This window comes from Centrocercus urophasianus, unplaced genomic scaffold (genome assembly GCF_019232065.1).
Source record: "Centrocercus urophasianus isolate 14NV4802_14NV808 unplaced genomic scaffold, USGS_Curo_1.0 seq_10, whole genome shotgun sequence".
In the NCBI taxonomy this organism is placed as follows: Eukaryota; Metazoa; Chordata; class Aves; order Galliformes; family Phasianidae; genus Centrocercus; species Centrocercus urophasianus.
The window spans coordinates 48757146-48781978 of record NW_024884142.1 but is presented as its reverse complement, the minus strand read 5'-3'; the positions used below and the strand labels follow the sequence as shown (position 1 = coordinate 48781978).

Genomic DNA, 24833 nt, shown 5'->3' with positions numbered 1-24833 from the left:
AAAAAAAAAAAAAAGAAAATTCTCTTAAGTTGGGTGAAATCCAACAAGAAAATATATGCTCAGTGACTAAATGCACTTCGTGCTCTCCCAACTGTTGTACCACAACAAAGATAGGCTCGTCTCCCATTCACGAAAAGTCCTCGTGCAGAGGAACAGGGACTTCCCAGTGAACGAGGAGTGTTTGCCAACCATAATGCTTCTCCGGAGAAGTCCGTCGGCCCTTTCACATCACCAGAGTCCGGGTTGGGAATGCGGCCATGTACTTGCGTGCCTGGTCGGTCAGGGCCATCTGGTCCTCGGTTTTCCCGCAAGACGCCGACTCCCAAGCGTTGTTCAAATGCTATGTTGGAAACAAGAGGAAAGATTTGGGGTGGACGTCAAGGCATTTGTTTGTGGGCCCCCAGCTGCAAACCTGGCAGTAGGTATCGAGCAAGCCTGCACTGGGGCGCTGTGCCAACTGCAAAGAGAGGGGTCCCTCAGAACAACAGGAAAAAAGCTCCATCCGTGCATCTCAGCCTGTGACTGCAGGGTGGACAACCAGACCAGCCGCACAACAGCACACCAGCAGAGCCAGGATTCAATGGCTCTCAAGTTCCCACTCACAGTTTATTCTCTCTAAGTCCATACTAAGGACTCTGATGACCCGAGCACAGCGAGCAAGCAGCTCTGTGCCCGAAGCTGCTTTCACCTGCGTGGAGCAATTAGCATGTGCCTGTGAGCAGAGCTCCTCTGGCAACAGAGAAGACGTGGGGGGACCCTTGGCAGAAGCAGCATTTTAATTATCAAGAAAGCCATTTTGCTTCTTGTGGTATTTATGGAGGTTAGAGACACCATTTAGTATAATGTTGAACTGAGATAAACATATCTGCACAGAAGGCTGTGCACAGTCTGTTTATTTACTCCCTACACATACAAGATGTTTCTCATTGCCTTAAGCTATAAACAGTAATGAAATTTCAAAGCTCCTGGAACTTACCAGTATTACACACACACTCATATACGTGTATTGTTTTTGTGCTTCAACTCTTTCAATTACTCAGTTTATTTGTTTTTCCACATTGAGATATTCACTAAACCCTGAATAAAAACCATATTAGATACAGACAGCTAAGCATAAATTCCAAAAATGTGCACGACCGTGCTCATGAAAGCTGCCTGCCAGCAAGGGGTTCATGGGACCCCTCAAGATTAAGAAGGTCTAAGCCCAAGATCCACCAAAAAACACAAATCAAGAGAAACCTTTCCCTGCTTTCCTCTACTTTCAACAAGGTTAATCTTTACAGCTCAAGATCTACATCACTCAATGAGGTGGCCAAAGCCTTCTCAACACTTAGGGCACCAAGCAAGTGTTCTTACTGAACTGCAAACTGGCTGCTAAGAACAGAAGCACCCCAGGATGCCCATGGTTCTTTATGCTGCTCCTTCTAGTTGCTAACTGTGCAAGAGGATCCTTAAAGTATCCTCCTGAAGAATGCTCTTCGGGTTGTAAACAGTGTTATCCAAGACATGTGCAGTCAGAAGGCAACATAGGAAGTGCAGATAAATTTCATTACAGGCCCTAATCAGGGCGCTGCTACACAAGGACAGAGGTTCTCTGCTCTGGAAGGCTTGCAGCCTAAAATGGATAAAAGCAGTGAATGAGCTGTGTGACCATGGTGGGGAAATGCAGGTTAGTCCTCAGGTTCCCCAGACATAGCTCTCTCTTATCTGTAGACAAGTTCCAAATATTGTCTCTGCTACTGATGCCTTTCTGCAGGCTGAACTCCTGCTCAATTTCAGTAGGAATTCCCTGTGTAAAGGAGAAAAAGGTCCAGCCTCAACTCATTAGTTTCTACAGCTTTTTGTGGGAAACCCGCATCTGTGAAATGAACAAACACACAGCTACCTCTTACAAAAGTGGTTCAGCCTGGGCAGCTTGTGCTGTGAGCCTTGGGTGCACACTGCAGCCAAAAGCAGGTGTGACACACTTTTTGCATATGACACGCCACAGATTCTTTTATACTTTAGTTAAACAACTCCCAGGGTAACTTTTTCAAAGGTGCCTACATCAGCTGGCAACCCACAGCCTCCTGCTGATCCTCAGTGGGACTTGGGCACCTGCAAATACTTTCCCTTGCTATTTTAGAGGCATTTGCATCAGGGACCAAAGTAATTGTTGCCACAATGCCATAGTTTTGCTTAGAAGTCAGGTACGGTCTGTCCATCTCAAAAGCAATTGGCAACTACAAAATATCCATCATTTTGAGGCAGAGAAATATGTGTCCATTCAGTACTTCCCTGTGACCTTTCAAAGCTTCAAAGTAACTGGTTAAGAGAAGTTAGAGCAGCAGAACCCTAGGTAACTGTAAATATGTAAGGGAAAGCCCATCCATCCCTATAGGCCAGTTTTTTAAAAAATGGAAGTAACTTGAGGCAAGTAGTGTCCCAATTTCATTAATTACATTTCATTGTTAGTACCTACACTGAGCTCTTTGTATTAACAGCCATGTGCTTAGGAAAGAAAAAAACAAAATCCCCATCCCGTATCTCCCACATCTCAGCAGGCTGCTGCACGTCACTCCTTCCACCTGAAGCCTGCTCCTCACTCTGCTATGCCAGAGGCGTAGCAGACGCTGCACGGGCTGCAGCCCCCTGCCCTCCCTCAGAGCCAGCTGTCCACGCACCCTGGGGGAGCAGGGTCCCCAGCACACGTCTGCCCCAAACTTCTTACTCAAGTTCTCCTGGAAGGACAGCACAGGACAGTCCACATTACTCAATTTTGACCCTGGTAGTATTTTCCCAGAAATCCATTACACTATTTTTTTTTTTTCCCCTTCTCTTTTGGGACAATTTACAATGCAAATTCACAGCTTACATCGAGCTCTCATTGAAGACGGTGAGAGCTTGGCGAATACAGAAGGATTTGACCCAAAGTAGTGTATTCACTACAGCGGCGTATTTCAATTTTACCCTGGGGAATTCGGGTAACATTTACAGTAGGTATTTTTAATAAACTTTTCCCGTCCGAAGCCTTGGCTCCGAGCAGTGAGCACATAACAAAGCACAATGCCTTGCCTTGCCAGCCCTGCCGCGCGGCACTGGAGGCATGTGTGAAAGTCATCTGAAGGCGAGAGATTCGACTGCCGCTCTTGGCAGCGAGCGCTGGGTCCCATGACTGATGCACAGCATGTTGCCTGGGCTGAACATCCACAGCTAATGGATCGCTTAGCAAAAAGGGAAAGCAAAACTGGAGGCTGAGAAGCACGGCGCTTCCTTCCATGCCAGAATCTCGGTGAGTATTGACAGGACTCTGCTACTGGAAAGCATCACTGCCCTGCAGACAGCAGCATTTCCAGGACTTATGAGAAGAGAGGAGACCAGGCAAATAGCTTGGGGTACACAGGAAAACAGCACAGAAACAAAATCGAAATGTTCCTTGTGGAAAACACTCACTGTGTCTCCCCTATTGCTCTGCAAATCAATGGATGAAACACAAAAGCTATGTAATTAGAAGCCAAACGGCTTGACCCAAACTCACTGACACTGATAGGTGTGCTTTCATTGATTCAGTGGATTCATTCCATTTCAATTCAGCCATCTAAGAGTGGGGTGTTCCCCTCTTAGCCAGTGGGGAAAGAACGAGACTTCTGTGGTACGATTAATTCCATATGTCTTCCATTGGCTGAAAGAGCAGAACACTACTCTTAATTTTGCTGTTAATTAAAAGAGTTTAAGCCTTCTCTGCCAGTATTTCCACAGCTGCATTTTGCTCTTCCATGCACAGCAACTTCTTCAGTTACAACTGGGACTCGTGAAGAAGCAGCTATGCTACTGTGAGTTCCCATAGCATAAAATCACAGACCTCCAGTCAATTCCTGATGTGTCATTCTCACTGCTTCATTTTTTTAACCTCAGTAATCCCCTCAGCACATCCTTCTCCTGGCAGTGGGACTACCTCACTTATCCTGCAAGGTACCTCCAGCTGCCCTTGGGCAGATGTGAGCAGCAGTACAGACTGTTTAACTGGGATATCCAGTTAAAGCACTTTAAATAAAAACTTGGACCATCTAGAGAAAACAGAACCGTAAGGAAAGAAAACCTCATGGAAATTTGCTCTTTGGACTTTAATTAAAATACCCAAAATGTTTTCAACATCTAGAACGCTCAGACTACCAGAAGGTATCTCAGACTTTTTACCTATTGCAAAAAGCTGGCCTTCTGGCTAAATAATCTGCAGCACATGCCACAGAAAAGGTGACTTAGAACAGAAATGTAGAATTCTTTCCTTTGCAGTGAAACGATCAATGCCATAGCTCGAAACAAAGCATTTTCCTTGCACTGTGGTAAAGTATCATCTAGGACAATTTGGTTTTCTACTGCATGAGGATGAGAAAAAAAGAAGCCCTCCTAGACCAGTTAACTACTCCAGTCCTCTACTCCATTTGAGAAGGCAAAACACCATTCCTGTTCCTCTGAGGCATGGGATGGTCTTTTCCTAAATTCTGAGGTTTCTGCCCACTTTCAGAATTACAGCTTGCTACATGTGTGAGAATAGGATGGCCCAGCTCTTCAGCTTTTATGATAAGTCTGATATCAGTGCTAGCAGACCTCTTTTGGTGGCACTTTTAAGAGCTTAACTCTGAAGCCCTTCATTAGACAAAACCCATGATCAAAATGTATGAGCTTTCTAAGATTAATGCGAGAGATATGGAAATGGTCTGAGAACTTGCAACTCACATTAGGATATTCAACACCTTTCTAATTGTGACCTTAAGTAATTTTATTTTATTCACAAATCAGAACACGTTGCAAATGGTTGGTAGTCAAATGGTCCATTTTCTGCAACAGCTCTGCAGCTTCTCAAAGCAGAGACCTTTGCATCTGCAGCAGGCAGCTACATCTGCTGAGTTGTTCACAACCTAAATTCTGCTGCTCTGGGAGGAAAGCACCCAATGGCTGACCTGTACTTCTCAACCACCTTTTGCTTCTGTCACTTATGCAAAGCACAGAACATGAGAGAAAGGATAACACCCTCAGGGCTACTTCTCTTTCCAGTGAAAATCTTGAAATTCCCAGGAACTGAGCACAGCATGTTTCCCCCTTTCCCCTTGATTAATCAAAGAAGGGAATAAGACTATGAGACCCTCTTGCTCCTCAGGAGTCACAGAGAGGAGTAAAAGAAAGGCTCCACTTGAAATGTGCTGATGCAGAAGGGTGTGCTGCCTTGCCCGTAAGCACTGTCTAACAACAAGCTGCAAATGAAATTCCACAATTCTTTTTTAACTGAGAAAAATAACGTAATGACAGCTCACGATCGCGAAAAGGTTAACCAAGTAACTGTTTTAAAATCCTTTAGACTTACTCTTTAAAGAAAAGGGTTACATAAACCGCTGAAAGTCAGGAAATTCGAGCTGAAACGTGTCAGTCTGTGGTTAAAAAATGGAAAGTGACAGGAGCTATGGGTTTAAGAACATTCTCTTTAGCTTGCAGGTCTTTTACCCTGCGTTGTTTCCTTTGTTAGTGGGGGAAGAAGATATCAAAGCAGTGCTATTTTCTTAAAAGGTTCCATTTCATGGTGTCTTTTGATAGCCCGCAGGGTTAGGTGGATGGCCTATGATTTAGCCTACTTTTCTAACTGTTAAAATGTCTATGTTAGGATAGTTTGTATTGTGCTCTGCTACTTGTGTCACTGGCTACAGAACATAATGTGAAATAAAATGTAACTTTTAGACAGGAACAGCCAGGAACATCATTTTTATGTAACCTCTTATTTGGTGCAGTTCAAGTGAAACTCAGTACAGATCTTCAGTCTGCCTCAATAAGGTCTTCAGACATTATCCCAAAATCTTAACCCTTGAAGAATTTCTTGACGAAGCCAAGATCTCTCTGCAGTGAGACTGAGTATACTTTGAGTGACAAAAATGTAGGGTACTGGTTGCAGCTAGCTCCAACAAACACAAAATAAAAGTACTTGGGATTCATGCAATGCACTCTAAGACCAGTTCCACCCTAAGACAACACAGTGGGATGGCGAGACATCTCCTGTTCCTGACAGTAAAAGAACATCCCATACATAACCATGAGATTCACTGTGCAGGACAAAAGTGCTGGCTGAATCCTCATACCTTACCAGAAAAACCCTACATACAGATGCTAATACACCCAACATTTTATGAAGAGGGGAACAAACAAGAGTGTAAACCCAAGTTTCTCTACTGTTTTTCTCTCTTGCACTAGTGCAAAACTGATAGCACCCTATTCCCAGAGTGGTTATATCCAGCTACCTGTCTTTGCATGCCAAATGCTGTGACATACTGTTCCTCCCAAGTTGATGGTGAATCACGATTTATTCATCAGCAACTATTTACCAAGTTGTGCATGACCAGCTCTACATCCTGAGAGTTTGCATGGAACATCTGTAACTAACAAGACTCCAGTGAGTTTGTGGCCAGACACGTGCCTTTTTCTTTAAGTACAGGCAGTGAAAGTTACTAAAGCAATGAAAAATACTGCAGACTTATAAACATACTACTTCCCTCTTACAAAAGTTTAATTTTAAAAAATAAAATAAAATTTTAGGAACAAATTGTATTAAAAGCATAACTGTGGGGGGAAAAAAAAGTGTAGCTCATTCTCTCTACTCTCTCTCTCTTTCCCTTCTCCATGCACACAGCCGAAGGTGGAAAGAGTGCTGTAATTCTTACTTGGACTAGAGTCAATGAAATTTGCCTAAGTCAGAAAGGTTGGATCAGACCCAAAGTATTAACAACAGCAATGTAAACATACACAGACACAATTACATTTCACTCCGAAGAGTTCTCTAGTGTTTCATTTCTACCTGCATGGAATCAATGGATTGAGTCCAATATTTATACGTGTCCGTGTGTGTGTATGCCTATCTGTATATGGGCAACACAACAAATTATGAATCAGAAAGTGTAGAATGATAACATGCTAACATCTGATCCATGCAAAATGCTACAAGTCAAAACTGAAGCACAAATGCCAGCATTTTCAACCACTTTGCACCCTTTAGACAGGTCATGTCCTCTCTATAGGTGAATGGGGAAAAGCATTAGGGGCACAGCAGTAGTATATCCCTTTTGGCATGCATCAGACCCAGACCATGGCTCCTTTCTGTACTATACAGCACCAAATACCCCTCTGATGTGAGACCAAGCAAGTCTTACAGCAGAGGAAGCAGATGCTCCTTCCTAACCAATGACACCAAGTCCAGCACAGACAGCACAGTGAGGGACAAATGGTACAGCACTGTTATAAAACGCCTGTGTTTTATTCTGAAAAAACTGTCGATGCCACAGACACAGTTACCTCTAGCCTCATTTTTGCTTACATTTCAGCTGAAATGCTCAATGCTTCCTCATCAGCAAAGAGGGTTACATATTGGTACACCAAGAAGCTGAATCTAAGCATTCATTTTGGGGCTTCTTACAACTGCTTTGTCTTTTGGTTCAACACTTCTTAAGCACTGAAATGAGATGGAAAGTTCTTCTTAACTCAGTTTCTACTCAAGGAAAAGTCCTCTTTATCCAAACAATAAGGATATCTGACTTCTAACATGCAAAACTAAGGACTTTTCCTGACCAAGGAGTAAAGAATGGGATCCAGAACAACCTACAACCTGACTTATGTAAACTTCCTGACCAAAGTCAGCATAAGTTAGGAGAGAAGGTTAAACAAGCTCTTTCATTTACAGCGGCTTGTTAAAAAATTATTTTTAGATAGCAGGAAACATAACATTGTTATGCCCAAGATCAAAAGTTCCTACTTGACATGCACCTTAGATGCTGCATTTTTATTACAGGCAGAGCACAGGCAACCACCATGTAACAAGACAACACACATCTCTACCAAAATGTTAGCTAACTCAACATTTTGCCCTAACCTTACTAAGGAGCACGGGATATGGCCTCTCAGGTGTGCCCTCAAATGTGTCCCCAAAGTGGGAGCCATGGGCTGTTCCACCATGAGATGGTTCAAGTTCAGTACCCAGATGACCACCCCTGAGCCTGAGTAGCAAGGACATACTACTGATGTTTGAAATGCAAAAATGGGGCTGTGTGTAAAATTTTAGTAGTTTACATTATAATGCCAGGCTAGAGATCCTTGATGCAAACCCTGTTCTGTTCATTCTTTGTTATTGTAAATAACCCCTTATGTAAATTCTGAATAGAAGCAGGAAAAGAAAGGATTAGCTGTGTAGACTGTCCGAAAGTCAGTAACTGCGGTGTTATTTATGGTTTCCTTTCTGACGTGACTCACTCTGGAGAATGACTTTCTCCCAACCCACCCACGTGGAGAAGGGATAAAAAAATCACTTATCCACCTGCCTCAAAAACAAAGGTTGTGGTGGAAGGATAATTAATCACTATCTACACTGTGTTTTGTTCTCTGAAAGATGTGTGAGGGCCTGATCTAAAGCCCACACAAATTGACAAAAAGGCTGCTAAGGATTTTGGTGGGCTTTAGGTCACGCTCAATGGAAAAGAAATTTATGTATTTGAAAATATAGCAAGTTTATACATTTGTTGTTAACACCAGGAACAACCACAGCTACCCAAAATCCAGCCTGACACCCGGCTGACATTAAAACAGTCACAATTTTAATTCTGCTCAGGGGCTCTAGGATGTCCAGGGAGTGCTAAGGAAGCAGTGCAGACCATCACTCACATCTCCACCTCTGGTGCATCAACAGAGCAGCCCTTGGGGACAGACCCTAGCCCCGTGTCATGGCAGCACAGTGTTGGGCTGCAACTGGCCAGGAGTGCTGGCTGAACCTGTGCTGGCACAGCTGGGCTGCCCAGGTCCATTCTCCCAACCCAAGACAGCTGACAAGCTCTGGCCAACGCCATACTATCAACATACATACGTACAAGTGTATGTTTTGTTACCTGCAGTGGGCTAGCTAGTGGCCGGTTCCTAGGTACAGCAAATGTTTTGTGGAAACTGCTCTCCTCTTCTGACACTGGCATCTTTAAAACTGAGCTGGTAAGAAGATTCTGAACAAGGAAGGAAAGAAAAAAAAAAATGTTTTCAGGTATTTAAGAAAACCACTTGAATTTGAATGTACTAAAAGCAAATTCAGCCTGACTGTGAAGCAAGCAATGGTGGGCACTGCCACAAATGCAGCACTCAGCCTTAAATTCTCAAGTACAAGAGAAACATCAATTTAGAATAATCTTGGTGAGGCACAGATCCATGCATAAGCCAGGCCCCCTTTGCACAAAACAAAGCAGAGCCTCTCGTTCTTTTAACAGTTTTAACTCTGCAGTCCAGTCATTCCAATACACAGATGCAGTAGTTCTCCAAGAGCACACTCTATGCAGACTGCACAGGCTGCGACTGCAACATCAGCTACCTTCTATAGGCATCATAGCAACCTAATTAAGAGCAGGATTTTGATTATTACGTGTTTAATACAGGAAAACAATACAGAAGTAATGAATAATGCTTACTTGCGAGGAAGGTCAAACAAAAAAAATTCTCTCTTCCTTTTAAGAACTTTACAGATGTAAAATAAAATAATCATTTGGCAGTGTGAAAATATGCACTTACTGGCACATCCTCCATGGAAGATGCATGTGTAAAGAGCTGAGTGTTCAGGTTTTCTCCTTCCCAGTGGTTTGAGCAAAAAAAATTTCCAGCTTTATCTGTAGGAGACTCCACCTGAAAGCAGGAAAGGCACCGCGATAAAACCCAGCATCTAACTGACCAGAGAGAGATCAATCTGTCAGTTGTTTAACAAATTGAACAAATATTCTTCACAGCTGCACATAACACACATTTACAGTACTTTCTTTTACTGCAACCTTGCTCTTTGTTGAAAATGATGTTCAAGGTTCTCAAAAAAATCCCCTAATATAACTTTGAATACTTGCACTCAGTGTTCTGTCAGTATTCAAGAGTTTAATCCTCTAAAAAGGACTGAGAATATATGTATTTTTAGAATTTTAGTGACAAAGTGATATAATGCAGCATCCCAAAATGTTCAGGTTTCTAAATCACTCCATGTAGCTTGGTCCCCGTGGGGTTCTTCTATAGTCTTCACCAGTATTAGAAAGATTCAATCCAAATTCCTGTCTAATTTTTTTTCTTTTTAAGTTTCAAATGAAAACTGCATTAGAACAGCCTAAGCAAACCCCTGCTGAAAACAGCAGAAAGACTTCTATGGAAATCAATGGGAGATGAATTAGACATGCCTAGTACACTATATAGAACTGACAGTAAGATCTTGGGGCTCACATGAAAGAAAAACAGACACAGCTCTTTAATAGAAAAGGTATTGGTCTAAGTTTCTCAGCAAAGAGGGCTGAATTAAATTGCCTCAAGTAAGTTTGCGATTTACCTCTTGTTTGATTTTCTTCAGCAAAGGGGGTCCACTTTCATGTAGCCCTGCCACTATCGCAGATTCCTCTGACTCCTGCTTGATAACGTCCTGCAGATCTTCTACAAGATGAGTCGGAGTTTGAGGCTGAAAGGAAGAAACGTTACACACGGGTCCCAGAACATCCCTCTACACTAATATCAAAGCAACTTTTATCATTGTTTCCTTCTTACCAGCATCTTCAAAGGACCATATTTGATTTCCTGAGCTGCAAGTGCGTTTTTGAATGGAGTGGGTGTTCTTGGAGAGCTCTCTAATATCGACCTCTTGATTGCAGGAGTTCTGAAACTTTAGAAAGAGGAAAAAAACTTTAAAGGAACTGGATGGAAATATTAACTCCTTACAAAAACACATGCATAAAAGCAATCATTGTGGTGAGATTTTGACAAATATTTTCCTTCAACCATATAATCCGTTTTGCTCTTCTGTGCTCTTCTGGAAGAACATCTATTTAACTTGAATAAGGTAGAATGGCTTTATTTAAAAAAAAAAACAACTGATGAGCCTATGTGCATGGTAACAGCCTTCCTCTGCAGTTATGCAGTGGAAGTCTTATTCCAAACTAAGAAAAATCTGAATGCATTAGCACATAACTCTACAGGAAGCACACAGCCAGAACTTTGGGTGCATGCAAACCTGTAAAAAATGAACTCTCATGAACCTGGCAAGGCAGCGTGAGAAAAAAACTTACATGTGATTTTCCTTCTGAGTTTTGAAAGTCTGGTCCCTGTGGAATGGGGTGGTAACAGCCACCTTATGGCCACACACCGGCGTGGAGGTTAGTGCAGGGTTGTCCAGGTTCAGATTTTCGTGACTGGGCGATGTGTTTAAGAACTGTAGACAGGAAAAGAAAAAATCAGCAGGGCCACCTAGACTGTGATGCAGACTTCTTCAGTTGACTTTACTGAACAGAAGAAAAATAAATTGTTTCCTTCTCATTGCCATAAGTGACTCTCTTGTCCCTATCATACGGGTAGGTGTGTGTAGAGTACCTGACTATGTGTAAAAACAATATTCTGCAAACTATCTGGTTAGAGCATTCAGAAAGTAAGGACTAATGCTTCTATTGTGGGAAATCATAAACAAGATGACACTCCATTCCAAACAGAAACCATCTCTACCACATAAACATCTGATGTGGATTTTTTGCAAATAGAGTGTAATTAATATCAAGAGCTTGAGGTAAGAAACAAGAGAAAATGAGTAGGGGATGTTTCATGAAGAAACGCTTTGGAAATGGGGTTTCTACAATTCCATAAATTTTTATTAGGGGAATCTAGATACTTCTGAAGCAGTAAATAAGGCAGATATGACAGGAAAATAAATTTCTTATCGTCTCTCTCAAAACAAAGTGCTCCATTTTCACAACATAAAATGAAATTTGCTGCCTACAATGGGTGTGTGTTTTCCGCTGACTGAAAAGGAGGTGGAGATAACAGTTTGAAGAAAATTGCTTTTCCATGAGTTCCTCTTGGCAGCCGAAAATATGGCTTCCATTTCTAGTATCTATAAATCTATGAGTGTTGTGGTATCCTTCATTCAGACACTGATTCACCAGGTTACCTGCTGGACTTCACGTGTACCAGATTAGAAAAATACGGTATGTGTGAAAACATGGATTTTACTGGACAAGTGATATATGATTAAAATACCTAACACATAACTGGAGATATGGTGGGAGATAGTTATCTTGCCATCTATATTCTTCATGAAAAAGTATTTATCTGTCTTTAATGCCAAATCAAGGAAAAAACAACAGAAACAGACAAACGAAAACAAAACACTTTTAAATAGTGCTGCAGCTGTGAAACAAAGCAACAATGCACAGGAATTTCAAAGTGCACACTGGACAATTGTAAGAGGCAGACCTTCTCCTCATTCCTATTCTACTCCGCCCCACAATTGGAATTTTCTGGTTGTTGCCAGTTTGTCTCACAGCCTGAATGCTATTTAAATGCAGTTTGGGGTTTTCTAGGTCAATGAATCATACTGTAAGTGGACAGTGATGGAAAGTATTACCAATGATCAGAAATGTTTAACTCTAGTAGCTGAAGGAGTTAACAGCGTGAGCAAAGCAAGCAATCACAATCCCCTACAAAAACAAACCAAATCAAAAAGAAAAACCCAAGCTCCACAGATGAATTTGAAAGAAGAAAATCAACAGTTAGCTCGCAGATGATCTACACTCAGTGGTGAAGACTAGGAATAGTGAGAAGATTCAAAAATTGCGTGAAATCAACGAGTGCAATGGTAATTAGTCATTTGTTCCAAAGGATTAGTTTCTAAATTGTTAACACTGCAGCGACTTTTGAGAATTAGTAACAGCTGTGCAGAAATCTTGATCTACCTGTGAGGGAGAGAAGGGCAGGCTTTTGACAGGGGAGTGCTTAGAAGTTGAGCTGCTGCCATCAGCCAGTCCCAAGGTGCTACTGGGGCTACTGGCTAAGGGGCTGGCATGCCCTCTCCTTTTGCGAAGGACCAACGGAGTCGCACTGCCCTGCGAGGCAGACAAGGACTTTGGTGAGCCAGGAGGGCCCTGACTGGACATGGTTTTGCTCAGGTTTGAGGTGGGGCGTCCTGGAGGTCTACAAGCACTGGCCCCTCCATGTTGCAGCTGCACGGCTCTGCCTGAAGTAGTTTTGCCAGCCAGAATGTCTGTGTCTTCAAAGAATTCAAAACTGCTGAGATCACCCCATGATGAAGGATCCTGAAACGACGTGGGAGGCACGGAGCCATAAGACAGTATATAGTGCCACCTCATGAAAATGCAGTGTTAGGATACAAAGACTTTCCCAATTCAATTCTGCTTTACCGTGTTTATTTGTTTACTGATTCTCAAATCCCTTATTTGTGTTTTCGATCTATATGTCAAGCATATCGAGCTAGCACTCTATCAGTGTTGGTGAGGTCCTAAAGAAACAGTCAGTCAAATGATGTCCTTGCTATTGGCTAGTCCAGCATTTTCTGTGCAGAACAAAGACAAAAAATCGTTAGGAAAAAAAAGCATGTGCCTTAGACTCCCAGCCAAGATTGGTCTCCTCTGAGCCAGCACAACTGCTCTGGAGGTGCAGAAGGGGATTTGGCACTGCGTAAAGCCGACCCCTCCGCTGCTGAAGCAGAGTGCCACCAGCAAACATATTTCCCCTCATCATTCCTTTTACACACAGTAGCCTGGAGATCGCTATGGAAAAAGGACATGTGAGTGTCACTCAGCTACCTTGGAGTTAAAAACAGTGTTTCCAGTTCCTCACATATGCTAGGGCAAACCCTTTTTGCTCTAGGAAACAGCAATTGATGCTACGACAGGAAATTTTAAAAAATGATGCAGATACATGATCAGCCACATGTAAACCTACAGCATGTGTCACTTCCAATCTAAAAAAGTATTATTTCACTGTTTAAAATCTTCCATGGTGTCTCTGCTTTTAGCTTAGGGAGATGCAACACAGTAAGAGGCTGTTTGAAACTCATAATGTGTCATTCACTAATCACATTCCCATACCAAAGTGTAGCAGGAAAGGGAGACATGCACAGAAAGCAAACGCTTCCACACTCAGGGGCTTCAATTACAAGCAGACATATGTTGTTATTTCAGAAGCTAAGCTTCGGATCTTGTAGCAATTAGAAGTTACTCAGAAAAAAAAAACAAAAACCAACAATACTTTTAGGATGGTCCCAGTTCCTCTACCCTTACTCCTTGACCACACACAAATGCACCTGAGGCGACAGTTCTACTTACGGAGTCTATTAACTGGAGTGTTTCTGCAAATTCTAAGAGATTCTTAACATTATCCAGGATGTTGCTCTGGTGAACAATCATGCACCGTGCAGGGGACGCACTTTCCTCAGGTAAGCAACCATGATCCACTGGCGGAGATGGAGTACAGTGGTGATGTTCCCCCAAACAGGAAACAGGTGCATTGTCACCACTGGTCCTGGTATTGTCAGCAACCGTGGTGCTGTGCCAGCCGGGGTAGTTTGCTGTGTGGTTCTGTGTCTAAAGGAAGAAGCAAAAAAAAGGAAAGGAGGGGGGGGAAGGCAGAAGGAACTTAGCAATGAAATTGCATAAGGCGTCAGATGCCACTGGAGGAAAGATAAAAGTAGTTGCATCATCATCTAAAAACTTATGCCTATGAAACAATTGTCAAGATGTTTCCTTTCATCAGTGCAAGACCTTGTTTTAAGAAATTTCAGCACTGTGTTTGTTATCCCAAAGTTACCTCATAATTCACTTCCAGGATTATGAATGTGTGTCATGACTAGTAGATTATCAATTTGTACTGCATTACTCCAAAAGTTCAACAAGTGTCTGCAAGTCATTTTCTGTGAGAAGCATGAAATGGCAGGGTTTCCCTAGTGAGCACTCAGCACTGTAGAACACTAAAGAGTTTAGAGTTAGAGTTGCTTTTGTTTACTTATCTCCTTCTCTTCTTCTATCCCTGTCTAACACTACAGCTTACACCAATGCAATGAAGAGGCTGTCAAATCAACGTGGTTAGGAAAGCAGAAGAACATATTAACAGAAGTTTCTTTCCAGTGTGATCATGCAACAGAAGAAATTGCAAAACATTAACTAAAGTTAAAAAGTGGCCAAACTAACGTATCGTGCATGCAGTTGTTTTTACTATTAATTTAAATATTACCCAAAAAAAAAAAAACCAAAACAAACCAAAACAAAGAATCTGCTGGCTATCACCTTTCTTCCAAAATGATTTGTGGACTCTTGGCTTTGGTGATGGTGTTAAGTATCTAAGTGAGGGTTTTCACATATAAACATTCAATGGCACATACAACAAAGTGTAAGAATTCAGTAATAGCCAGCATTTGTTCCACACATGCAGTTATGAAGGATCTACCATTATTTGGAGAAGTAAAACAAACTGTCAAACATGCACCAAGTCTAAAGCTTACAAAGTGTATAAAACACAGCTGAAGAAAAGAATACAACAGAGAAGAAAAATCTAACGTATAGGCACTACATTTTCATCACATGAACCATTGCACACTTTGAAAAACGCAGTTCCCATTGGTTTAAGATCTGTGGGATTTTTCATTTGAGTACAATCATCACATTTCCAACATTATGTAATGTTACAGAGCCCAGCCCTGCTCCCACTTTGCAAAGTAAAATACCTGCAAATTGAATTTTTTTTATCACAGAATTTACAAAGCAGATACAGAGTATGCATGTGCTATGTTTCATCCTTTTAAAACAGAAATATAGAGCCTCGATTAGTATCAAAGGCAAAGGGGGAGTAAAAAGTTAAAAAGACAAGCACTGGGGTAATGCTGCTATCCCTCCATCCAAGCACACAGTGACAATCTTACTGGTAATGCCTGCTGCCCTTTCAGTTCATTCTCAGTCGACATTAGTAGCAACTCTAATTCCTTTATTCGTTTTTCTTTCTCAGGGTCTTCATCATTATAGTGTCTCTGAAATTAAGAGTTAAGGGAAAAGAAAAGATAAAGGTCTGATAGGATGTAGCAACTAAAATGCTCGTGGCTTGCCGTTCTGTGGTTATAATAGCCAAATTAGACTCAAAAGATGAAACAAATGTCAATCGTGTTTTCCACTATCAAAGTCCCTGCTGAATTTCAGTTCAGACATTTGAAATGGAGAAAGCAAAATCTATCACGCTAGAAGACAACTACTGTGTGCTAAATTCACTTCAGAAAAAGCAATTATTAGCCAGGTCAGAACTCCCCCACCTTCCCCATTTTCTCTCTTCACACATATTACATTAAAATGTTTCCTTAAGGTAAGACGTCTGCATTTTGACTTAGCAAAGGTTTAACAAATTGTCTCTAGAAATGATGTTCAAATTATCTACCTGAATAGCTGCAGCAGCTGGCTGAGGAACATTGACAATATTTACATGCAGTGCTACTGGATATGGGATCTGACCAGGGACCTAGGCCAAAAAGCAAAAGAGACTAAAAGTTATTACTTCTGGCATATCACCTGCCTACGTTGTGAATCTGCTTTAAAAACACATTTGCTTTTGCAAGCTTAATATTATAAAGAAAAATTTACAAGCAAAACAAACAGCTTTTAGAACATGACAGTGAGTACTACAGAGGGAGAAAGAACATTTACAAATGGAGCATGTACCCTCCTGATGAAAAAAATGAATAATTTGTAGATGCATTTGTGAGATGTATCTATCTCAAAAAAAACAAAAGATGCAATTTTTTATCATCTAAAACTATATTGTAAGCATTTAAAGCAGAGGCCTGCTTAATTATTAATTTCATTATTAATTGTTAATAGGAATGGAATCAGATTAAAACACTACTGTTTACTTGGTTCTGATAGGGAATCCATTCACAGAGTATGGCCAAAATGAACCCAGAAGATTTTGAGAGAGAACACAGAGTAAATCAGATTTAACTCATTTTCAACATGTCTACATTCACCACTATAAAAAATAGCACTCAAAACATTTCCAGTGGTTACAAGATGCTAAATACGCTGAACCTGACTCCACCTGTATGTCAGCAGTGGATTTGAAGCAGGCATATACCCATCACTGCTTAAGTCCAAACCATCCTCACCTGACCCCAAACATAGATCAATTCTCCACAAATGGGAAAAAAAAACCCAAAACTTTGTTTTACTGGAAATCAACCGAATTGCACCCACCCATCCCACAGAAGGAAACAAAACCGAAAAGCGCTTCCAGGAGCTTACGTTTTGTGGCTCAGCAATGTGATAGTAGGGGTAATCACTGCCCAGCGGGGCCTGGCCAGCCCCGGGGAGTGGGCCTGCGGGTGGGTTGTGGGCAAAGGCCATCAGGTGATTGCTCTTCTGGAAGCCGGTGGCTGCTGAGGGCAGCCCGGCTTTGGAGGACTCCTGCAGGTAGCCCTCCTGCTCGACCTTCCGGCGCATGGTGGAATTCCAGTGGTTCTTGATAGCATTATCAGTCCTGCAACAGAAACGTGTACGCATGAGGGGTGTTATAAGTGAGGCTAACAGGCAGGAGGACGCTGTTAGCATTTGTTCGAACCCTGAGCAGTGCTCTGACCTCCCCCTGGCCCTGGCCCTTACAAAGGCTACCCTCAACCTCTCAGGAAAGATGCTCACTGTAAAAGGGAGGGAAAAAGACAACTGAGCTACTGTTGTTTATACGCTGCCTGAAGCATATAAAGCATATAAGCCTGAAGTACTCAAACTGCAAGCAATGAATACCATCAGCTTCACCCCATTCCCATGAGGTGAGGTGACACTGAGCCCAACACTTCTCTGATGTTCCCCTGAAGACTACCAGCACCACCTTTGCAAGTCTTACTGTTTTATTGTGACTCACTACTAGAAAGAAAGGCTATGGAGCACAGCTGTCAAAAGACCAGCTTCCAAGCAACTTTCCAGCTGACCACCTAGGCAATGAGAGCACTGTACTCTGCACACAAACCTGGTAAACAACACTGCTGTGATGGCTATTTGCCTCAGAAAAACTGAGGTTCAAACTCTCCGAATCATGGGCCAGAAAAAGTAAACATAACAAGTCTGTGAGATTGTATACAGTCAGCAACTGTTCCTCCGCTTGAAAAAAATCACCACCACATAATAAGGTTGAAATTAATATCAGTGATGTGTGGGGGCTACATAGAAACTTTCCAAGTAGTAACTGCTTTCTTGCCTTCTTCTGGAAGGTGGAAGCAGCTTATGGAATGCCCACTTGAAATGATATCACAATCTCAGGCATTGAAGATGCTTCAACAAGAAACAGGAATAAAAATGGGAACGGAAAACCCTCCTCTGCTTACAGTAGTTGCTCAACACACTTTATGTTGAGTCACTTCTACTGTACAGTGAGTAAGACTCTGAATACCTAAAAGTATATGTAACTTGTGCATGTGCTTTCAATGAGATAAGTATTTCCAGGACTGCAGCCCAAGGAAGTCAGATTCTCCAATTTTATATGAGGATTTATATGTGGATTATAGGTAAATACCTTCTGGATAATTCATGAGCAATGACAAACGCTGAAGCAGCCTTCTCCGAAATCATTCTGAGCCAACATACTGGATTTCACTTTGCAAGTACACTCTTGGCTGAATGTAAACTAAGTTCCACTTGCAAGTCTGACTGTTAAATTATTTTCAATTTTGTCAATTATTGAACATACATTCAGGAAACTTGTACAGTCTTGCTCTACTTACTGCTTTTTTTTGTCTATGGCAAACATTAAAAGCATGTAAAAATGTCATGCTGTTCCATGTACTGACCAAACAGCACACTTTCCCACTGAGACAAAAGCACATTGATGTCACTGGCTTGCCAGGTTTTGATTCCAAAATTTTCTATTTATAATGCAAAGGCTGAAAAAGCCTGCTTGAACCTACAGCTTTTCCTTTTTTTCCTATTTAAGAGGTGAAGGCATATGTCATTACCGTCCAGGCAGCAACTTTGCAATTTCTGCCCATCTGTTTCCCAGTCTCTTGTGTGCCTGGTAAATAATTCTATCTTCCTCTTCTGTCCAGGAGGTTTTCTTCACTTCTGGATTCAGATGGTTGTGCCACCTCTCCCTGCACTGTTTTCCAATTCTTCCCTTCAAGTGCTTAGCAATGACCGACCAGCGCTTTGGACCATATTTCTGCACGAGTTCTATTACCTTCAAAGAAGGACATAAAAACTGCCTGTATTTAATGATGCATAATGAATCAATGAAAGTTTTACTGCAGTGGAGAAGTATTTTCAACGATGTTTTTCAAAATCGCTATAGAAAAACTAACACAAAATTAAGGTTCCCTGTTTCCCATTTACACTTTTACCCAAAAGAAAAAAATCTCGTAACAGTTACGGCATTTCTAGATTGCATTTCTACATTACAGCGCTATAAAGCAAAATTAAATAGTTTGCATAGAAAACTTAGAAATACTTAAGCACTGATAAGGCAGTATCAGTCCTGCCTCAGGCAGTTACAACAGTTAAAACCACTCAGCTCTCTGGAAATTTTGCCCCAGTACATGAAATCTGTTATTAAGGTATTAATTAAATGGAAGGGAAAACTGATTACCCTTTGATCCTCCTCTTTAGTCCATGGACCTTTGATAAGTTCTGGGTTTAACACTTTCTGCCACCTGTGCTGGCACTGAACATCTGTCCGATTCTAATGAAATATAAAACACACAAGTAGATTATTCTTTGAAAAAGATGAATGTAGAGTGATAACTCTCTTATCTATGCGCCTCCAGCATATTTCACAGCCAACTACGATTACTAAGAGAAAAAGCAATCATATAATAGGTCAGAGAAGAAGGTGCCCAACTATCATTTGGTCAGTGCAACTGTTTCTATAGTTTTTGCAGCTGTATAGCCCAGACTACACAACCTCAATCCTCATCCTCTGGCACAATAGCTGCTGTGCTTCTGCTACAGCTGTAGTGTTCACAATTCTCTTTTAAACCACTTACCCAGAGTTCACCAAAGCTACTTTTTTTCTCTGCACTAAGACATTTTGTTTCAGCTTTACATTGACCTTTGATCATGCAACACTCCCTGGCCCCCATTTTAGTCTGTTTGATGTTCCCTGGCCCTCTCTGAGAAGTGAAAGGAAAATTAAGGCAAGGGCTTCACAGAGTTCTAACCAAACTTTTGAGGTCTCCAGATGTGGAGGTTTTATCTCCCGCAAAAAAGTCACTACAAAAACCACTCCCCTTTCCCTTACTTGGAAACCTCTGATAAAGAGTTGTCACTAGAATTGGAAACAGAAACTAGTGTCCACCTACAGGAAGGAAATTGGCAATGACTTTCCAGTCTTCTGTACCATTCTGTTCCACAAGTTTCTTCAGTTTCTCATCCTGAATCATTAAAAATAAATAGATAAATAAAATAATTAATATCATGATCTCTTATGATGCAAATGAAAGGCACTCAAAATTAAGTTGCCCACTTCTAACTCTGTATGTATCTATTACTTTTGTTGGCTTGTGTCTTGAGAGTAAGAGGAGGTGGTCTGCAGTCTTCTTGTGTTTTTAATTGCCCAGATCCGGAGGTTTTTCTTCTTCCATGGATTTTGGTAGGCTCTTTACAGTGCTGTAGGAGAAAGGCTGATTTTTTCCATGCTCTCTGACTCCCATTTTACTGCTCCCAGCTGTGTAACTGTTACTCTGTTACTGGATTTACAGGAGCGCTTGGACATTTTTGATGCCAGGCATCACAGCAAACAATGACACTGAGGCACCCAGCTGTCTGGGGACCTCTGGAAATCACAGCCTTAAGCTTTGAATGTCTTGCAAGTAATGGGAGTTCCAGTAATTTGTTCATTGCTGGTCCGTTTACAATGAAAGCACAATAAAATGAGTGCTCCTGACGGCTGTGAGGGAGTTTTGCATGCTTGCAACAGCAAGAAACTTAGCCCAGTATTTTTAATGATAAGGCCAGAAATATAGACCCTCGAGACAAAAAAGCAGCAGTATCATGTATTGGGAAAGATCAAGATAGGGGAACTCACAAGAACTGCCCCAGGAGATAGGAGGAGGGCAATGACTCCCATGGTACCTCCCTGGGCACTCCTGGTCCTTGTGACATGGAAGAGGCCACTGGGCCACGCAGCCATCACCACCACAGCCACTGCCGTAACAGCAGGCTGTGGATTAAAAAATAAGTGCTTGCAAAAGGTGACCTGCCTCTGTTTATATATCAATATACGTTGTCAGAGAGGAGAAAGTCAAAACATAACTCAATAACTGTATTAATGCATTTCATAATGAGCACAAACCAGTTCAATGGCCATGGGACATCCACCTGGCAAAGGAGTTTGATATCAGAATTTATCTGGAAAGTCAGCACAAGGGTACCGTGACTAAGGCATTATTCTGACCTTCAGAGGCAAACCACATCTCAAATGCTCAATTTTGTTACGACTGGGTTTCTTTCTTCCAGCTTTTAATTTATTTCCTCTCGGAATCACAATGCTGCAATTGAAGTGCAAATTTCAAATGGCACAAAAGTACTGCAGCAGTTTCTGCCACAGTTGTTTGCTGCTGTGGGACACAGAGCACACGTCAGCTCACACATAGCAACCACTCTCAAACACAAAGAGGCAGCGGGAAGCGCCCAGCACTGCCACAGGTGACTCTGTCTGCTTCTTCAACAGGGATTACAGAAGCTCAAATACCTGCAAGGCAGACCGTGGTGGACATTTAAAAGAAACCAACGATCCTCAAAGCGAAGTAAAACGCTGCATGTAACTAATGGGTCAAAACCATCTTAATTCTCAGAGCTGTCACTGCTACACTCTCCTTCTGACTTCCCCCATGCAGGAGATGACCGAACTGGCAATTACCTCTTCGCGGGTCCATCTGGTTTTCCCTAGGTGACGTTTCCCAGCCTTAGGAAGCAGGCCGTCGTAATCATGGTCGTACATCTCAACATCTTCTTCATCGTCATCGCTGCTGTATATGCTGCAGCAGGAAACACAGCAAGACACAGAGCGGAACGTGAGGACTGGAGCTACTTAATTACACAGCACACAGAAAACACACAATCTTTACAAAGGTTACACAGATAAAAGTTTTAAAACTTGCACAACAAGATTTTGTTCTGCATTCTGTTGTTCTTGTATTCCGAACTGGTTCTGCTGTTTTTGGTATCCACAGATACAAGCAAAGGGCTGGCAGCCTCCTCGCTGCCATGCATGTTTGGACCTGCTCACACTATTAGATCGGTGGTGAATTACACATTTGGCAAACTTTCAGCCAATGGGGGTTTCGAATTAGAACACAATGTTTGGGACAATAAAGAGAACTGGAGGCTGTGTCCATTACACAAGTGCACGCTCACGATCTTTAACTCATGCCACAAGTTCTGAACAGTGTTCGTGGTTTGCTATGGCCAATAGGACAGGTAGCTGCATGGCTCCCAAACGAGATATATGAATACAAAAGGCTCACCCATAATGACCTTCTTCGAGCCCATGTTTATGGGTCCTGTGTGTGAAGACAGAAGTTTCTGTGATGAAGTGAAGCCAGTGAGTGGTAGCATAAATGTAGACAAGCATACAGAGTATCCTGCAACCAACCAATGAAGGATTGAGCCACTTTGCACTGCCCATTTTGCTAATTCAAGGCTTTATTACCTCTACTCCATTTCTAAATACCTCATATTGTTTTTGACATACTGCTGCTCACCTCCTTCATGACTAAGGGATTTCCCCAGAGGCTATCAGGGGTAAAAAGGGCTCTCACCACTCTCACAAACAGCACTTTTCCCCCAGTGAACTAGGACGGCTTTGCAAACAGGGCTGCCTTTCTGCTGGGAAACATTTTATTTCCAACTTCTGTGATAGGAACAGCACTTTTGACACTGGCAGAGACGAAACTACAGCGCTCAAACAGAAACAGTGTTATGTTATGAGACGAACAACTGCGCTCTATCTGATGGCACAGAGCTATGGGATGTTACAGGATGACTAAGGCAGTCAAATACAGTCATTTTGTAATAAGGCAATTCACTAACCCTAATTCCCAAGCATTGTTTATCCTGTTTTCCTGTTTTCAGGAGACCACGTTTTAAAACAAGCTGCAGCAAAGACGCAGACACCTCAAACGCGGGCTGTTGAGCACACACCCTTTAAAGCACGCGGGGTTAATCGCGCCTTCACAGTCTGCAGCCCTGCTTTCTGCCCCGCTCCACGCAGGACGCTCCCCATCGTCTGCTCCCATGTGTATGCCCAGCTGCCGCGGCGGCCACTCAGCGCCCGGGTCACGCACCGACAGCGCCGTCGGCCGCCGGGGCGGGCAGAGCTCGGGCGCTCATCTGCCATCAGAGCTGCTCGCGCGCAAAGGGAGCTCTGCGGCTCCCAGGAGTTTGGCAGAGGGAAGAAGTGCATCCCGCCCGCGCCGCGCTGCTCCCGGAGCACGCTTGGCAGCGCGGGTGGCTCGGCCGGACCTGGCTGACGGAGAACCCAGCGCGTTCCCCGCGTGCTCCAGCGGCGGGAGAGCATCCCGCGCCCTCGGGATACTCGGAGCCCCCACAACTTTAACCGGCGCAGGGGTTGAAGACTGGAGTCAGAACAGCGCCGGGCTCTCTCTTAGAGCAACCGGCTAACGGGAGGGAAGGGGGGGGGGGGGGGGGGGGGGGGGGGGGCAAGAAGGGAGGGGAAAAAAAAAAAAGAAAAAAGAAAAGAGAGGGTGGAGAGGAAATGACTCGCTGCTGCCGCTACCGCGATTGAAGGAATTCGGGCAGCAGCAGCCCCGCGGGCACAGCCCGCTCCTGCTCCGCTCCGCGCCGCGCCGCGCCCCGCGGGGTTGGCGGCAGCCCGCGCTCCGCTCCCGCCGGCACGGCCGCTCCCGGAGGCGGCCGAGTCCCTGCGGGAGGCGCCCGCGAGGCGCCCGGCCCGGCAGCGGCAGGCGGGGTGATTCATAGCGGCACCCCGCGCTCCGCGCCACCCCGCGCCCGCTGCCACGCCGAAAGCCCCTTCTCCTCGGGAGCGGCCGCGCGGCCGCGAGCGCTGACGGACGGGGCCGGCAGACTGACGGGGAGAGGCAGAAGCGCGCCTCGCTCCGCTGTCACAGCGCAGCGGGAGGGGAGGGGAGAGGGGAGAATGCAAAGAGAAAGAGAAAAAAGCCTCCACGTGTCCGACCCGCCGTCCGCTGCTAATTAGACAACAACCCCACGCCAAGCGCCCGCCCGGCAGCGCAGCGGCGAACGCGACCACGAGGTTCTTACTACCGCCCGCCCGCCCGCCCGTTCCGTCCCGTCCCGTCCGGCCTCGGCTCGGGCACGGTGACAGCTCCGCGGAGCGCACCCCACAGACGCCCTCCGCCGTGCGTGCGGGCAGAGCCCAACCTCGCGGCGCGCAGCCGCACCCGTGGGGCAGAGCCGCGCTCCTGTGGGGAAGAGGCAGCGGCTGCGAAATAAAATGGGGAAATAAATTAAAAGAAAAAAAAGAAAAAAAGAAAAAAGGAAAAAAAAAAAAAAAAAAAAAAAAAAAGAAAAAAAAAAAAAAAAGAAAAAGAAAAAGAAAAAGAAAAAAAAAGAAAAAGGAAAGAATAAGAAAAAGAGAGAGCCCAGCCCCACGCCCGCCGCCCACCTGCCGTCACGGCCCGCCGGCAATGAATGAATGAATGGGACGGGACGCGCTGCCCGCCGTCCCGACAGCTCCCGACAGGCAGCCTCGGACGGGTGGGCAGCGAGCCCTCGTCCCTGTGGAGCGCGGGGCAGCGCGGGGCGCCCGGTACGTCCCCTCGGGGCGAGGGACGCTGCGGAGCCAGGGCGATTCAGGTGCGACGGGGGCGGCTGCACTGCCGCCCCGTTACGGGAGAGCTCTTCTCCCGCAGCCCCGCGTCCCGTGTGACAGCGCGGACCCCCCGCCCCGTTACCTGTGCCGGGGTCTCCGGGCCATCCTCGCGGCGGCCGCTGGGGGAGGAGGACGGGGGAGCCCGCGCCCGCCGCCGCGCCCTGCTGCCGGGCTGCGCCCAGGCGCTCCGCCGCCGCTCAGCG

General features: G+C 44.0%; 1 protein-coding gene across 2 annotated transcripts; it reads right to left on the bottom strand.

The window, feature by feature from the left end:
* Positions 1 to 24775, bottom strand: MYB (MYB proto-oncogene, transcription factor). Of its 2 annotated transcripts, XM_042829392.1 has the most exons (16): positions 24713 to 24753; positions 21676 to 21793; positions 20117 to 20188; positions 19405 to 19497; positions 18779 to 18999; positions 17076 to 17310; positions 16216 to 16296; positions 15713 to 15817; positions 14124 to 14381; positions 12732 to 13091; positions 11076 to 11218; positions 10558 to 10672; positions 10346 to 10471; positions 9556 to 9666; positions 8892 to 8999; positions 1 to 340 (listed from the first exon to the last, which is right to left on the bottom strand). In XM_042829392.1, the coding sequence occupies exons 1-16, from the start codon at positions 24733 to 24735 to the stop codon at positions 224 to 226; spliced, it is 2286 nt and encodes a 761-aa protein (XP_042685326.1). In that variant the 5' UTR covers positions 24736 to 24753; the 3' UTR covers positions 1 to 223. The 2 variants fall into 2 exon arrangements, with proteins under 2 accessions (XP_042685326.1, XP_042685319.1); XM_042829385.1 differs by lacking the exon at positions 12732 to 13091 and having other exon boundaries at positions 24713 to 24775.
* Between the last annotated feature and the right edge of the window lie 58 nt (positions 24776 to 24833).